This window comes from Stegostoma tigrinum, chromosome 1, assembly GCF_030684315.1.
Source record: "Stegostoma tigrinum isolate sSteTig4 chromosome 1, sSteTig4.hap1, whole genome shotgun sequence".
Lineage (NCBI taxonomy): Eukaryota > Metazoa > Chordata > Chondrichthyes > Orectolobiformes > Stegostomatidae > Stegostoma > Stegostoma tigrinum.
The window spans coordinates 129533843-129549443 of record NC_081354.1 but is presented as its reverse complement, the minus strand read 5'-3'; the positions used below and the strand labels follow the sequence as shown (position 1 = coordinate 129549443).

Here is a 15601-nt window from a genome sequence, read left to right as displayed (position 1 = left end):
GAGGGCAGCGTGCGGTGGCGCAGAGATTCCGGGCTTGCATAAAGGATCTCACTGGCAGAGCCCCTCTCACCGCCAGCCAAGCAATGTCCTTCTGCTTGTTGGAAAGTTCTGGCGATGAGGCATTCTGCCAAACGATTGGCAGTCTGCTTGGGGAACCACACGACGGAATCCACCCTCCTTTTCCCGAAGGGTCTCGAGGATACTATGTGCTGACCACTGCCTGACGGCCTTGTCGTCAAAGGTGTTTCCCTTAAAATTTCTCCATGAAAGACAGGTGATACGGGACAGTCCAACTACTTGGAGCATTCTGCGGCAATGAGGCCAGGCCCATCCTTCGCAACACCGGGGACAGGTAGAACCTCAGTAAGTAGTGACACTTGGTGTTTGCGTACTGAGGATCTATGCACAGCTTGATGCAGCCGCACACAAAGGTAACCGTCAGGGCGAGGGCGGCGTTCGGCACGCCCTTTCCCCCATTTCCCAGGTCTTTGTGCATGGTGTCCCTGCAGACCCGGCCCATCCTCGACCCCCAAATGAAGTGGAAGATGGTCCGGGTGACCGCAGCGGCGCAGGTCCAGAGAATAGGCCAGGCCTGTGCCACATACAACAGTACCAAAAGCCCCTCGCACCTGACAACCAGGTTCTTACCCGCGATGGAGAGGGACCAGAGCGTCCACCTGCCCAGCTTCTGCTTCAGTTTGGTGATACGCTCCTCCCAAGTCTTAGTGCACGCCCCAGCTCCACCGAACCAAACACCCAGCACCTTCAGATAGTCTGTCCTGACGGTGAAGGGGATGAAGGAGCGGTCATCCCAGTTCCCGAAGAACATGACCTCGCTCTTACCCCCATTGACTTTGGCACCCGAGGCCAGTTCAAACTGGCTGCAGATGTCCAACAGGCTACTCACCGACCAACGATCGGTGCAGAAGACGGCGACGTGGTCCATGTACAGGGAGGTCTTGACCTGAAGGCCTCTGCTGCCTGGGATAGTCACGCCCTTCAGGCTCACGTCCTTCTTGATGGATGTGGCGAAGGGCTCCACACAGCACATGAACAAGGCAGGAGAGAGCAGGCAGCCCCGCCTGACTCCAGATCTGACAGGAAAACTGTCCAATTCCCACCCGTTGATCGAGACTGCGCTAACGATGTTGGTGTAGAGCGGCCGGATCCAATTGCGGATGCCCTCCCCGAACCCCAATTTGGAGAGGACGTCCCTCATGTAAGCATGAGAGACCCTGTCGAAGGCCTTCTCCTGGTCCAGGCTGAGGAGGCAGGTGTCCACCCACCTGTCCTGCACGTAGGCGATCATATCCCTGATGAGCGTGAGGCTCTCAGCGATCTTCCTGCCTGGCACAACACAGGTTTGGTCAGGGTGAATCACCGACTCCAGGACAGACCTGACCCGGTTGGCTACGACCTTGGCCAGGATTTTGTAGTCCACGTTCAATAGTGAAATGGGACGCCAATTCTTAATTTCTTCCCTCTCCCCCTTCCTCTTGTAAATGAGGGTGATGATGCCCTCCCTCATGGACTTGCACATTTCCCCTGCCCGAAGCGCACTATCGTACACCTCCAGCAGGTCCTGGCCGACCAGGTCCCATAGAGCGGAATACAGCTCGACCGGTAAGCCATCGCTCCCGGGAGTCTTTTTCCTCTCCAAGGACTTGAGGACTCTGGTCAGCTCGTCCAGGGATATCGACCGGTCCAGCCACTCCCTCGTGCCGTCGTCTAAGACCTCCGTGATAGATGACAGGAACGACTCAGAGGCCGTGCTGTCCGTGGGCTTCGTGTCATACAGTCCAGCATAGAAGGATCTGCTGATCCTCAAAATGTCGGGCCGAGACGACGTCACCGAGCCGTCGTCCTCCTTCAGTCGGCTAAACACAGAGCTCTCTTTGTGCACCTTCTGAAAGAAGAAACGCGAGCACGTCTCGTCCTGCTCCACAGAGCGCACCCTCGACCGGAAGATTATCCTGGAGACCTCGGTGGTGAATAGCAAGGCTTGCTGGCCCCTCACCGTGCAGAGGTCCTCCATGACATCGACCCCCATAAACTGCAGAAGGAGCAGGTTCTGCACCCTTTTCTGAGTCGCAACAGCTTTCCCCGCCTCTCTCTCGCCTTCCGAACACCCTTGAGGACAAAGAACCTCTTGATGTTCTCCTTCACCGTCTCCCACCAGTCACCCGGAGACTCAGAGGGGTTTCACGGTTCTCCAACCGGCGTACTCCCTCTTAAGCTCCTCGACGTTCTCTGGGGTCAACAGAGTCGTGTTGAGCTTCCACGTCCCCTTGCCGGCCGGCTGGTCGTCCTGTAAGTGACATTCGGCCAGCAGGAGGCAGTGGTCAGAGAAGAACACCGGTGTCGAGCTGGTGGACCTGACCGAGAACGCCCGTGACACAAACAGGAAGTCTATCCTTGAGCAAATAGACCCGTCTGGCCACAACCCGGTGTACCTCTGCTGCGGTCCGTCTGTAGGGGTGCTGAAGACGTCGAGCAGCTTGGCGTCCTTCACCGTGCACATCAGGAATCTGGACGTGACGTCCAGTTGACTCCCCCCACTCACTGTCCCCACGCCGGATCTTCCATCTGCATCGATGATGCAGTTGAAGACTCCGCCTAGGATGGCCGTACTGGATGTAGCCAGCAGGGGTGGAAGCCGCTGCAGGACGGCCAACCGCTCACTCCGTACCGCTGGGGCGTACACGTTGATTAGCCTCAGGGGAGCGTTCCTGTAGGTGACGTCAGCCACTAGGAGGCACCCCCCACCACTTGCTGAACTTGAGAGATGGTGAAGTCGCGCCCCCGCAGCAGAATAGCCAGGCCCGAGGACCGACAGTCGTTACCCCCCGACCAGATCGAAGGCCCACAGGTCCAGGCGCCGGACCATTTCCCGTACCTGCTGAGGTGCGGTATCCCGCACTCCTGCAGAAACAGGAGGTCTGCCCTGACGTTGGTCAGGTAGGCCAACGTGGACACACATCTTGCGGTGGACTTGATGCTGTGCACATTAATGCTCGCAACTCGTACCCCCATTGTGGGCAGTGACCGCAGTACCCTCCCGAAGTCTAAGGTCCAGCCCCTCTATCTGTCCCTTCATGCCCATTGCTCGGGCTAACTGCTGGATGTTCTCCGGGCTCAGGAAACCGTCCGTGCTGCCTTCTGGGTGGCATCCCCCCGTCGGGGGTACGGAGGCAGGAGAGTCCGGCTCTGGGTCAGGCTGGGGACGCGCTGTTTCCTCCTTCCCGCCTGGAAGTACCGGGGGGCCCTCCAGTGCCCCAGCGGCACGTGACTGGGTGTCGGAGGGAGCCTCAGGACACCTCCCGTCACCTGGAAGCGGGGTGCTGCTTTCCTTCTCCCTTGAGATCTTTAGCTTCTGCTTCAGGTGGGCCCTCTCCGAATCTCCCTCGTCAGAGGAGCTCTTATAGCCCCCCCTGTAGCTGCCTCTTCCCGCCTGATGGTTGCGGTTCCTGGGCCCGCTGACGCACCTTCCTCCTTGCTTTCTGGACCGTCATCCACTCCCCTGGGTCGCCTGTCGCTGCCTCCATTGACTCCGTGTTGCCGGGGGTGCGGAGCCTGCAGGGGCACTTTTCTGGCCTCGGGGCCCATCCTGCGCGGCTGGGCCCTCCTGCACGACCTGGCCCTACTGCACATCAGTGGGGTCCTTGCTGGGCCCTGGTGCCTTCCTCTCCTCCGGGGGTGCTGGCCCTGCATTGCCCCTGCCGGCGACCTGGGCGTAGGTGGTCCCCCGCTGCGGGCATGCCCTATAGAGGTGGCCCGCTTCCCCAAAAGGTTGCAGCTTTTTTCTCGTGGGCAATCCTTTGCAATGTGTCCCTCCTCCCTGCAGTTCCAGCAGATGGTGGCTTTGCAGTCGGCCGCCACGTGACCTGACCTACCACAGGCATGGCAGACTTTAGGTTGCCCTGCATAGGACAGGTAGCCCTTGCTCCTACCGATCGCGAAGCTGGATGGTGGGTGTACAATGTTCCCGTCCGCGCCCATCCTCAGCATCACCTTGACCTGCCTCTTACTGTTCCAGATGCCAAAGGGGTCACTGATGTCAGTTAGGTCCCCTTCCACCTTCACGTACCTTCCAAGGAAGGTCAGGACATCAACTGCTGGCACATGCGGGTTGTACATGTGTACAGTCACCATACGGCTCCTCTGTGCTGGCATCACAAACAGTGGGACAGCGGTCATTACAGAGAGGGGGCCCTCACCTCCTTTCTCCTTGAAAACCTCCAGGAAGCGCTCGCAAAGCTTGGCACTCCTGAAGGTCACGTCGTAAAAACCTCCTCCGGGGAAATCCTGCAGGCAGTAAATGTCCACAGCAGCGAACCCACAACAGTCCAACAGGACCCTCTTCACGAAGAAGGTGCGGTCCACAGGTGCACCTTCATCCACCTTCTTCACGGAAACACGGATGGTGTTCCGGACCCCCTGACCTGGGGCACGAGCACTTGCCGCAGCCATCACTGCAGGTTGGCTGCTCCCCTGAACCAGCATTCGGCCGAAGCCAGCATTAAGATCCACTGGTTGCAAGGGTGCACAGCCAACCCGACATCTTCCTTCCACCTCCAACACAGCGCTCTCCTCCTCTCGGTCCACAAGAGAGTGGGTCTTTATTTTGTTCCAGTTGTAAGCTGGTTCACTGAGCTGGAAGGTTTGTTCCCAGATGTTTCGTCACCATTCTAGGTAACATCATCAGTGAGCCTCCGATGAAGCGCTGGTGTTATGTCTCGCTTTCTATTTATCTGTTTAGGTTTCCTTGCATTGGTGATGTCATTTCCTGGTATTTTTCTCAGCGGGTGGTAGATGGGCTCCAAATCAATGTGTTTGTTGATTCAGTTCCGGTTGGAATGCCATGCTTCTAGGAATTCTCGTGCATGTCTCTATTTAGCTTGTCCTAGGATGGATGTGTTGTCCCAATCAAAGTGGTGTCCTTCCTCATCTGTATGTAAGGATACTAGTGATAGTGGGTCATGTCATTTTGTGGCTAGTTGATGTTCATGTATCCTGGTGGCTAGCTTTCTGCCAGTTTGTCCAATGTAGTGTTTGTCACAGTTCTTGTAAGGTATTTCATAAATGACGTTCGTTTTGCTTGTTGTCTGTATAGGGTCTTTTAAGTTCATTAGCTGCTGTTCTAGTGTGTTGGTGGGTTTGTGGGCTACCCTGATGCCAAGAGGTCCGAGTAGTCTGGCAGTCATTTCGGAAATGTCTTTGATGGAGGGGAGAGTGGTTATGGTTTCTGGGCCCGTTTTGTCTGTTTGTTTGGGTTTATTGCTGAGAAATCGGCGGACTGTGTTCATTGGGTACCCATTCTTTTTGAATACGCTGTATAGGTGATTTTCTTCTGCTCTTCGTAGTTCCTCTGTTCTGCGGTGTGTGGTGGCTCATTGGAATAATGTTCTAATGCAGCTTCGTTTGTGGGTGTTGGGATGGTTGCTTCTGTAGTTCAGGGTCCGCTATGTGGATGACACCTTTGTCATCACTAAACAAAACAAATTAGAGGAAACCTTCAAGACCATCAGTAATACCCTTTACTGGCATAACGTTCACAAAAGAGGAGGAAAACAACAACAAACTGACATTCCTAGATGTCACAGTAGAGCGAACAGCCAATGGGGAACTTCAAACCAGCGTCTACAGGAAAACAACACATACGGACCAAATACTGAACTACAGGAGCAACCATCCCAACACCCACAAACGAAGCTGCATTAGAACATTATTCCAATGAGCCACCACACACTGCAGCACAGAGGAACTACGCAGAGCAGAGGAAAATCACCTATACAGTGTATTCAAAAAGAATGGGTACCCTATGAACACAGTCCACCGATTTCTCAGCAATAAACCCAAACAAACAGACAAAACGGGCCCAGAAACCATAAACACTCTCCCCTACATCAAAGACACTTCTGAAATGACTGCCAGACTACTCGGGCCTCTTGGCATCAGGGTAGCCCACAAACCCACCAACACACTAAAACAGCAGCTAATGAACTTAAAAGACCCTATACAGACAACAAATAAAACGAACATCATCTACAAAGTACCTTGCAAGAACTGTGACAAACACTACATTGGACAGACAGGCAGAAAGCTAGCCACCAGGATACATGAACATCAACTAGCCACAAAACGACATGACCCACTATCACTCGTATCCTTACACACAGATGAGGAAGGACTCCACTTTGATTGGGACAATACATCCATCCTAGGACAAACCAAACAGAGACACGCACGAGAATTCCTGGAAGCATGGCATTCCAACCGGAACTCCATCAACAAACACATTGATTTGGAGCCCATCTACCACCCTCTGAGAAAAATAACAGGAAATGACATCACCAGCATGGGAAATGACATCACCAACACAAGGAAACCTAATCAGATAAATAGAAAGCGGGACATAACACCAGCACTTTACCAGAGCCTCACTGATGATGCTACCTAGAATAGTGACGATACATCTGAAAATGAACCTTCCAGCTCAGCGAGCAAACTTACATCCACTAATCTGATTCATTTGTTGAATTAGCCGAACCCCAACCACCACGCCCGCCCATCCCAAACCCAATAAGTTTGAATTGCTATAAACGTCTACATGCTTGTTGCTTGGAGCCAAGAATCAGGAATGACTGTGGGTCTTAATTTCTTTCCCTCTTAGACTGACCAGGAATCACTTTGCTTTTATCAGCTATGTATATTGGAAGGGTTTACAAGTAGACACTCGACGTGTTCGGCCACATCATGAATGGACCTTCCCTGACCATCAAGGCCTGGAAAGCAACTTGAACCAAGAGAGATAGGGATGCCACCCATTGCATCATAAGACTGTCTGCAACTTAGATTAGTGATGGAGATGGGGAAGAACTGATCTGTAATAGCAGTACTTATCTCAAGAAGCATTAACTGGGAGCGGTGCAGGTGGGGGGCACCTGGCTCAGGTAAATTAGAGTCAAAGACAGATATAACAGAGGTCGGTGTTATAATTCAAGGGAGAACATAAAAAGTACAAAGGAAAACCATAAACAGAAGCAGCCAAATGGAGTTGAACTGTGCTGTAACCATATGAGAAGTAAACATGACAAACGAAGAGGGGCACCGAGACATCACAAAAATAACTTGGTGATTAATATTAAAGGAAATTCCAAATTAATTTCACTGTAGGCCCATTCACATTTAAAACAGATTTGAAGAAGATCCTGCGGCCAATTAAAGTTCAAAACACTCATCTGTTGGTTGGAGACAGAAGGCATGCCTGAGGCCCTAAATGAATACTTTACCAAAGAAAATGTCTTTGTCAAAACAATGGTAAATGATGAGGATACTGGAAAATAAAATCATGGCAGATCTTACACATGATCATAGAATCCCTGCAGTGTGGAAACATGCCTTCAGCCCAAAAAGTCCACACCCACCGTCGGAGCATCCTTCCCACTCCCATCCCCCTATAACCCACCTAATCTATACATCCCTGAACCCTATGAGCAATTTAGCAAGGCCAATCCACCTAATCTGCACATCTTTGGACTTTGGGAGGAAACCGGAGCACCCAGAGGAAACCCACACAGACACAGGGAGAATGTACTCCAAACTGACAGTCGTCAGAGGGTGGAATCACACCCAGGCCCCTGGTGCTATGAAGCACCAGTGCTAACCACTGAGCCACTGTGCTGCCCATTTCTTATTTCCTTATTTTTATATAAAAAGGCTAATGTTTGAATTGAAATATAATTGTATAAATGTTGTTTTCTGGTCAGCCATAGTCATAAAAGCTCTACCATGAGACCACACCTTAAACTTCACTTCAATAAACTGTTATGTTGTACACACAAACACAGAAAGAGAGAAGCAATGAGGGACCCTGCAAAGATTGTGCATCATAAGCAAAATAAACTTTTTTTCAGGTAGAATTAGAATCCCTTCAGTGTGGAAACAGGCCCTACAGCCCAACAAGTCCACACCAAACCTCACAGCATCGCACCTAGACTCATCCCCCTAATCTACACCTCCCTGAACACTACAAGCAATTTAGCATGGCCAGTCCACCTAACCGGCACATCTTTGGACTGTGGGAGGAAACTAGAGCACCCGAAGGAAACCCACACAGACACAGGGAGAATGTGCAAACTCCACACAGACAGTTGCCCGATTGTGGAATTGAACCTGGGTCTCTGGTGCTGTGAGGCTGCAGTGCTAACCACTGAGCCACCGTGCCACCCTTAAACAGATACTCAAACTGTTTTATGTTTTATTTCTAGTGGCTCACATATAGAGAACTGGCACTCCATTTTAAGGAATGGTTTAATTGTCGCATCAAATACACGATTACAGGTAAGATCAGGCAGAGCAAAAATGGCATAGCTAGTAGGGATGGTTCTTTAAGCTGATGTGTAGCACTGGGATGGATAATTGCAGCCATTCATTGGATAATTTTTCATCTGTTAGTTTTAATTATTGGAAATTTCACAGAATCTGTGCTGGAGTGTTTGCTTTAAGTGTTTCTCCCCAGCATAATGCAATACTTCTTTGCAAAACTTTGATCTCACGAAATATGATGAACCCAATTTAAGTGTTAACAACATTAACATAATTGACCTAGATTTTGATGTCAAAATAACAGCCAGTTTAATGATGCTCACTGTCTCAAATATGTGAATCATGTATCAACCAACAGAAAGAGAGCTTATGATTTGTGAATCGCAAGTTGCATTGCTCCATCGATAACCTCGTGAAAACAGCTTGCAGTTGTAACTTCAGTTCAGACTTCAGGCAGAGTAATGGATGACTATTGGAGAAAAGACTGTCCACAACAGCCGTGCTTCTGGCACCATGTCACTTGTAGTGTCCATATGTTGTCACTGATTAGCTGTCATGACTCCCAGTACTGCGTACTGGTTGCCACCATGACACACTTTGTGCTTTTCTGTATGTTTGTCCACATAACATGTACCGCACTGTTTTGGTGCGACAGTTACTTTGAAGATTTTAACAACATGAACTAACACACACGGTCTGGATTCTGTCCTTTCTGATATTACCGAATAATGCATACACATAACTGACTGAAAACACTACATTGACTGTATTATATCTAGATGGTGTCTGCAGGCAAAGCAGGTACTTTTATATGTCATGTAACTGTCTTAAAGGTTTGGGTCCGTTTGGTTTGGAATCAATGGTATGATGCAACACCTCTTCCTTCCCCACCCCAGCCAAAACACTCCAAAAAACCAAATTCACTGTGGCCAGCAGTAGTCAGTCAGGAAGACAAAATATCATTCCGCACCTTTGAAGGAAACCTATCAATGTATTTTGCAGAATATTTTCTCTATTTAGGATGCAAGAGAGCTAGATGAGCCATGTTCTATTCTCCTTGCAACACACACTGTTCCTGCAACAGGACGTTCCATTGAGAGTCGCACCTTTCTAAACAAACTTCTGTCTTTTTTATGAAGACCCTTGTTGTTTCCAGATAGATTAATCAGTATAATCCGTAAAGTATATTGCCTAAATAGCTTGTAGGTTCTGTGGGTAAAAACTTCCATTTTCTTTTACTGTCTCACATGCTTGTTGAAGATATGACATGACAGCCAGCCTGACTTTCCAGCGCACGGCCCATCCTATTTTCTACCACTCATGCGGTTTAGGAAGCACCAAGACCTTCTCAGAAGTCTGAAGTGCCCACCTTCACAACCATTCCCTTCAGGACAGGAACATTCTGGGTTATGTAACTATGTGTTCATGTAATTACTCACTTGCCTTTCTTTTACTCCTCCACTTTATGTAGCTTCATGGTGCAGTGTACGGGAATGGCATCTATCTTAGCCCATTGTCAAGTATTTCTTTTGGTTACTCAGGCAAGTATATTTTATCTTTATCATCATTTAACGTTTTGAAGGTTAACTACAATTGCCATCACTTTATACAAGTGCCAGGACCTTTTCAAAAAGGCCCTCAAATCTTTTATTCACTAGTTTTTCTTCAAGATTTTTTCATAACAAGTTACGTTAAATCTTGTAGACGTGTGAGGGACTGCGACAGCAGCAATCTGAGTGGCCACTGAAGGCAGCAGTTTAGAGAATGCAGCCAGAGCCTCCTAGAAATAACTAGACAGTGCTCTATTGCGTTGAAGGATAAGCAACTGATGAAGACGTAATTGAAGTCACTCTGACGTTAGCAGAGCAGAACAAAGCAGAGAGAAGCCTGTAATGTAATAGGGGTATGTCACTATAAGAGCTGTTTTCAGTAAGCTGCGTAAATAAGCACAAACAGAATGAGAGAGCCTTACTTTTGGTTAAAGGTGAAGTAGGAATGCTAGAGACCATGTAGAGAGGTGGCCTAGTAAGAAGGGAGCAGCCTCAAATAGGTCACGTGTCGACACCCAGTGCCCAGAGAAACATAAGGTGAATGTGTGCACTCATAAAGCATGTTAACAGCTATGGTAGCCTAACGCAAACTGAGACAAGGGTCATTTTAAAGCATTCTAGCGATGCCTTGTGTAAGGGGGCTGCATAAATTGCTGTTTGAAATTCTAACTATCTTGTTCCGTTGAGGTCTCAATCCCAATTTCTCCATTTGAAAATGAATAAAACCTTCAGTGAGTTATCTGATTTCATAGAACACCAGAATTATAGAATCCCTACAGTATGGAAGCAAGCCATTCAGCCCATTCAGTCCACACAGACCTTGCGAAGATCATCCCACCCAGACCCATCCTCCGACCCTATCCCCGTATTCCCCATTGCCAGTCCACCTAGCCTGCACATCTTCGGACTGTGGGAGGAAACCAGAGCACTTGGAGGAAACCCATGCAGACACAGGGAAGAAAAACTAGTGAATAAAAGACTCCAGTCGCCTGAGGGTGGAATTGAACCTTGGTCTATGGCCCTGCGAGGCAACAGTGCTAACCACTGAGCCACCATGCTGCCCTCTAATGGCCTCTTTCTAATAGCTTGTATTCAAATGAGGACAACTAATGAGGCAGGAGCTTTAGGCTTTGGTCTTCAATATGATTTAGAGGGTGAGTAATAGCGATATTGTTCTATGTTCCCACCTCCATCCCACTTAGGTCCATGGTGAGAAGGATTATTCATAATTTTCCTGCCCCCTGTCAATTGTAATTGTATATGGCCAATTAATAATCATTTAAAATGCCTAATTATGCCTTCCCTGGGCTCTCAGGAGTAACTCATTGCGCAATCGACTGGACACCTCCGTGGTAGGGAGCGATCCATTATCTAGCATCAGTTGAGACCCACCCTCTTTCCCTTGTCTGCACCTCTGTACCTCTCTACACTTGCACCCCAAAGTCTTCCCTCTACACAAAGCCTCTCCTGCCATCACTCACCTGTGGCATGGGTGCAAGTTTGGCAATAGTGGTGGCACTACAGTTCGTCTCTGATTGACAGGTACCCCTTGGTAAGAGGGACCGCTGTTTGTCAGGGTCCTGATGCTGGGCAAAGTACCTCCCCAGAAAGGTTAAGTCTGTCAAGTGCTCAACTAACAATTAACAATAACATTAGGTTAAAATGTAGAACATACACATAGCAAATGAGATATTTCACATTGTTACTGCTGATGGCAAAAGCTGTATCAAAGGCAATGCTAGAAAGTGAACAAAGCAATGGCAGCTCTGTCAGAGACGAAAAACGTTTCCTCAGCAGTGACTGACTGCAATAATAGAAAATGAAAACCCAGCCACTGCTGGCAATTAGCTCAAGTTCATTATTTCTAATCTTCCCACAGTAAGTTCAGCTTTACCAAGTAGGAGCGAGCTCTCCTACTACCGGTTCCTGACAACCTTTGCCACAAATCAGGGAAAGCAGCAGCTTTTGTTTGCGTGTTCATGGCAATGAGTCATGTGCTTTTTATTCCTGTTGTTATACAATTCACTAATATAAACAAGTCAAAAACGAAACTAGAAATAGGACTAGGATAGTTCAATGTTGAAGGTGCCACTCTGTTTATTAATTTGTTCACACAATGCTTTTTTTAAACTTAAATTATATTTAGATATATTACAAATTTTTAACACATTTCTAATCACTACGATATAGTTAATGGTGTTTATAATTACCTTTTAGGGATGAATAAAAAGCAGCAGAAGGTGGCAGCCAAGGATGAACAGCCTTCAAACAATAAAGCAGCCACTTTACAGGTACTGGGCTGATGGTGGAATCATTCCTGTTTTCTAGTATCTGCACTTGGTGTTCACCATAAGTCAAGAAACAAGCTTCATGATCTACCCAGTGGCAAATTTATTAATTTGGTCAGCCAGGTCTGGAAACACCTCGAATGGTGACAACAGAGAGAAGGCCATTCAGCCAGCAGAAGCAACTCAGTTATGAACATACCAATTTAGGAAACAGGAGCCACAGTAGACATTATGGCACCTCGAGACTGCTCCTCCATTTAATAATATCATGGCTGATTTGTTTGTGATTTGAGTTCTACTTCCCATTTATCCTGATAAACAACTCTCCTGCTTCGGAAGAATTTATCCACTTCTGCCGTGAGCAATCCTCTTCTCAGGCAGAGTGTTCCAAAGTGTCTCAAGCTTCTGAGAGAGCAATATTTTTCCTCATCTCTGTCCTGAACAGGAAACGTCTAACTTTGAAACAGTGCCTCTCTGTGGATTGATTCACAGGGGAAACATCCTTTACATTGATAAGATCATTCAGGATCTTAGATAGTTAAATCAAGTCACTCCTCTCTCTTCTAGACTCCAGTAGGCGCTAGAGTAGACTCTAGCCGATCCAACCTTTCCTCAAAAGGCAACCCAATCATTCCAGGTATCAATCTAGTGAACTTGCTCTGAACTGCCTCTAATGCATTTACGTCCTTAAGTAAGGAGCCCAAAACCGAAAAGTATCAAGACGTGGTCTCACCAAAGTTCTACATAACTGAAGCATAACATCCTTACATTTAAGTTCAATTCTTGCTATAATAAAGGATAGCCTTTTGATTACGTGCATACTAATCTTTTGTGATCATGCACCAGAATACATAAATCCCTCTGCATCTCAGAATTCTGCAGCTGTTCACTGTTTAGGAAAAAAAAATGCTTTTTTTATTCTTCTTGCCAAAGTGAACAATTTCACACCTTCCCAAATTGCAATCTACGTGCCAGATTTTTGCACACTCATTCAACCAACTTCCTTGTGTATTTTCATAGCATACTTTCTGCATACTGCCAAGAAATTCCAGCAAAAGCATTAGCCCCATTGGTGATGCTGCATAGTTAGTGAGCTATCAGCAGGGCTTGATGTACTGGGAACTATCTGACTCAAGTAGCAAATTACTAGACTGGAAAGGTCCAGACCCGAAATGTCAGCTTTCCTGCTCCTCTGATGCTGCCTGGCCTGCTGTGTTCATCCAGCTCTACACATTGTTATCTCTTTTTAAAGGCTGTGAGGTATCTACTACCCTCCCAGACAGTGCATTCCAGATTCCTACCACCTGCTCGGTGAAATAATTTTTCCTCCCACGCCCTTTAAACTGCCTGCCTGCTTCACCTGAAAATTATACCCCATCATTAGTGATTCTTCAACCAAAACAAATAGCTGCTTCCTATTCCATCCAGTCCATGCCTGTCTTATTTTTATACACCTTAATCAAGTTCCCTTTCAGCCTTCTCTGCGCTGAAGAAAAACTTAAGATTATTCAGCCTGTCTCCTTGGCTAAACTGTTCCAACTAGGGCAACATTCAAATGAATCTCCCTCAAATGCAGTCACATCCTTCTCACAATGAGGTGGCCCGAACTGCATACAGTTGCTTGACTGTCCCATCTGGTTTTGCCTCTTTGAGCTGGGAATAATTCAGACCTTGCTTGTTAGCTCCCCACAATTTAAAAATGAGCTGTACGGGAGACCCACATCTTTCTGCATGTATTCCAAGTCACGAGGCAGTATCTTGCCAACTTCAATGCAACTATGTGGGCTGTGTAATAATATATTTTCTACTCACCATCACTCCTGGTACAATGTAGCCAGGTCATCTTCCCTGCCCAATCCCACAACACTGCCCTTCAATGACCTTTTCATCCACAGCCACTGTTGAGACTTTTTCTCACACATTTCCCCATTAATACTCCCCTTGAGCTTTGCTTTTCTCTCCCCCTGTTTCCTCAGCACAGTCCTGGCACCAATCTCCTGTTTCTCTCATTTTGCATATAGATTGTAGCATAATGTGAAGCTGGCAATCATTCAATTTGATTCTCCTCATAACATTCATTATCAGCAATTGATACGTGTGTTTAGATTTCAAATTTGAAAGCTTGTCTTGTGAAGAGTTGAAATGAAATCACTTTAAGTAAATTAACTCATTTTTTTCAGTCACAGAAAAAAGGACAGCAACCCCAGTTTTTGCAAAGTCGTAACCTAAAGTGTATAGCCTTATGCGAAGGTATGTCCTCCATTAGTGACTCCATTACTTTCCAACGCATGTGAAAAAATGTGAAAAGAAAACAGAATTATTTGTCAGTTCATTTTATATCAGAACATACAGACTTACTTCTCAATCAAGAGCTTTTCTAATATGGGCAGCTGATTCAGTTTTGCTCCTTTTCAGAAGGAACAAAAGTGATAGAAGAGCATTTTTAAATGAACCTTTTGATGCAAAAGAACATTTATCACTTTATAGCTTAGAATCTAAATTAACCTAATCCATTTGTGACTCATCATTTGCCACATGGTAAAACTGAACCATATACCTCAGTTTCTTCTTGTTGCTCATTCATCTAACAGAATAAGAGAGAGAACCTGTAATTAATCTCTTTTGTACAATTACTCAATTAAGATATTTTCTCGCGTCCCATTCCTACACTTGGTGGAGGGTCTTTCAATTCAGGGTTAGAAAACTGGCCAGCAGTTCAGTTCCAGATCTTAATTCTGCTTGGCATATTTCAGAAACTGCCCATTGAGAATTTTTGCTGGGTCACACCAATTAATGACAGGGAATGGATTCACAATGCCCACTGCACCCCCACCAACCTAGTGCTAGTGGGTCACCTCGGCTTTAGAGATCAACTGTCCCACCACCTAAGGTGGAAGCTTCTGTCCGAAAATTGAAGGAGAGAAAGAAAGAGGAGTAAGAAGAACCAAGCATCTGCTTTGATTTTTAAAAGGCTGCTTGTGTATGATACCAATGTGCATTCGCTCCCTGAATAATTCAGCAACTGACATGGGTCCAGGAGAAGGTATCTTTTACATGATCTGTTCCTTCCCTGATCCTCAGTTCCACCGTTAGCGTATCACCTTCATGCTCAAAGCCAATATGGACAGTCCACATTGCCAGCTGTGGATCTCAGTTCATCTCAAGTGTTGGTTGCTTGAGGAACTCTGGCTCACAGCTGATGAGCTCGACTATGAGCTTTGAACACTGACAATTCATCGTAGAGTTGAGTTACCTGGGCACAGTTTTAGATAAGCAGTCACACCCCTTAGATTAACTACCTCAAATTCAGTCAGTGGTCAGGGAAAGGAGGGTGTGACTATGAGCGAGGCAGGTAGAGAGATTCAGAAGGTAGTCTGAAGGAGTCTCAGTCCTTAGGCTTATCTGTCAGATTTGAGATTTTTGTTCTCCTTGTGG

The 15601-nt window shown here is 47.2% G+C and overlaps 1 protein-coding gene across 2 annotated transcripts in view; it reads left to right on the top strand.

Moving 5' to 3' along the window:
* The window catches only part of parp8 (poly (ADP-ribose) polymerase family, member 8), a 371536-nt gene that overhangs the window by 339175 nt on the left and 16760 nt on the right, over positions 1-15601 (top strand). For both annotated transcript variants that reach the window (XM_048531692.2, XM_048531677.2), the window contains 4 exons: positions 8271-8343; positions 9800-9869; positions 12096-12169; positions 14347-14416. In XM_048531692.2, coding sequence (XP_048387649.1) covers positions 8271-8343; positions 9800-9869; positions 12096-12169; positions 14347-14416 — 287 coding nt within the window. The remainder of the gene's footprint in view (positions 1-8270; positions 8344-9799; positions 9870-12095; positions 12170-14346; positions 14417-15601) is intronic.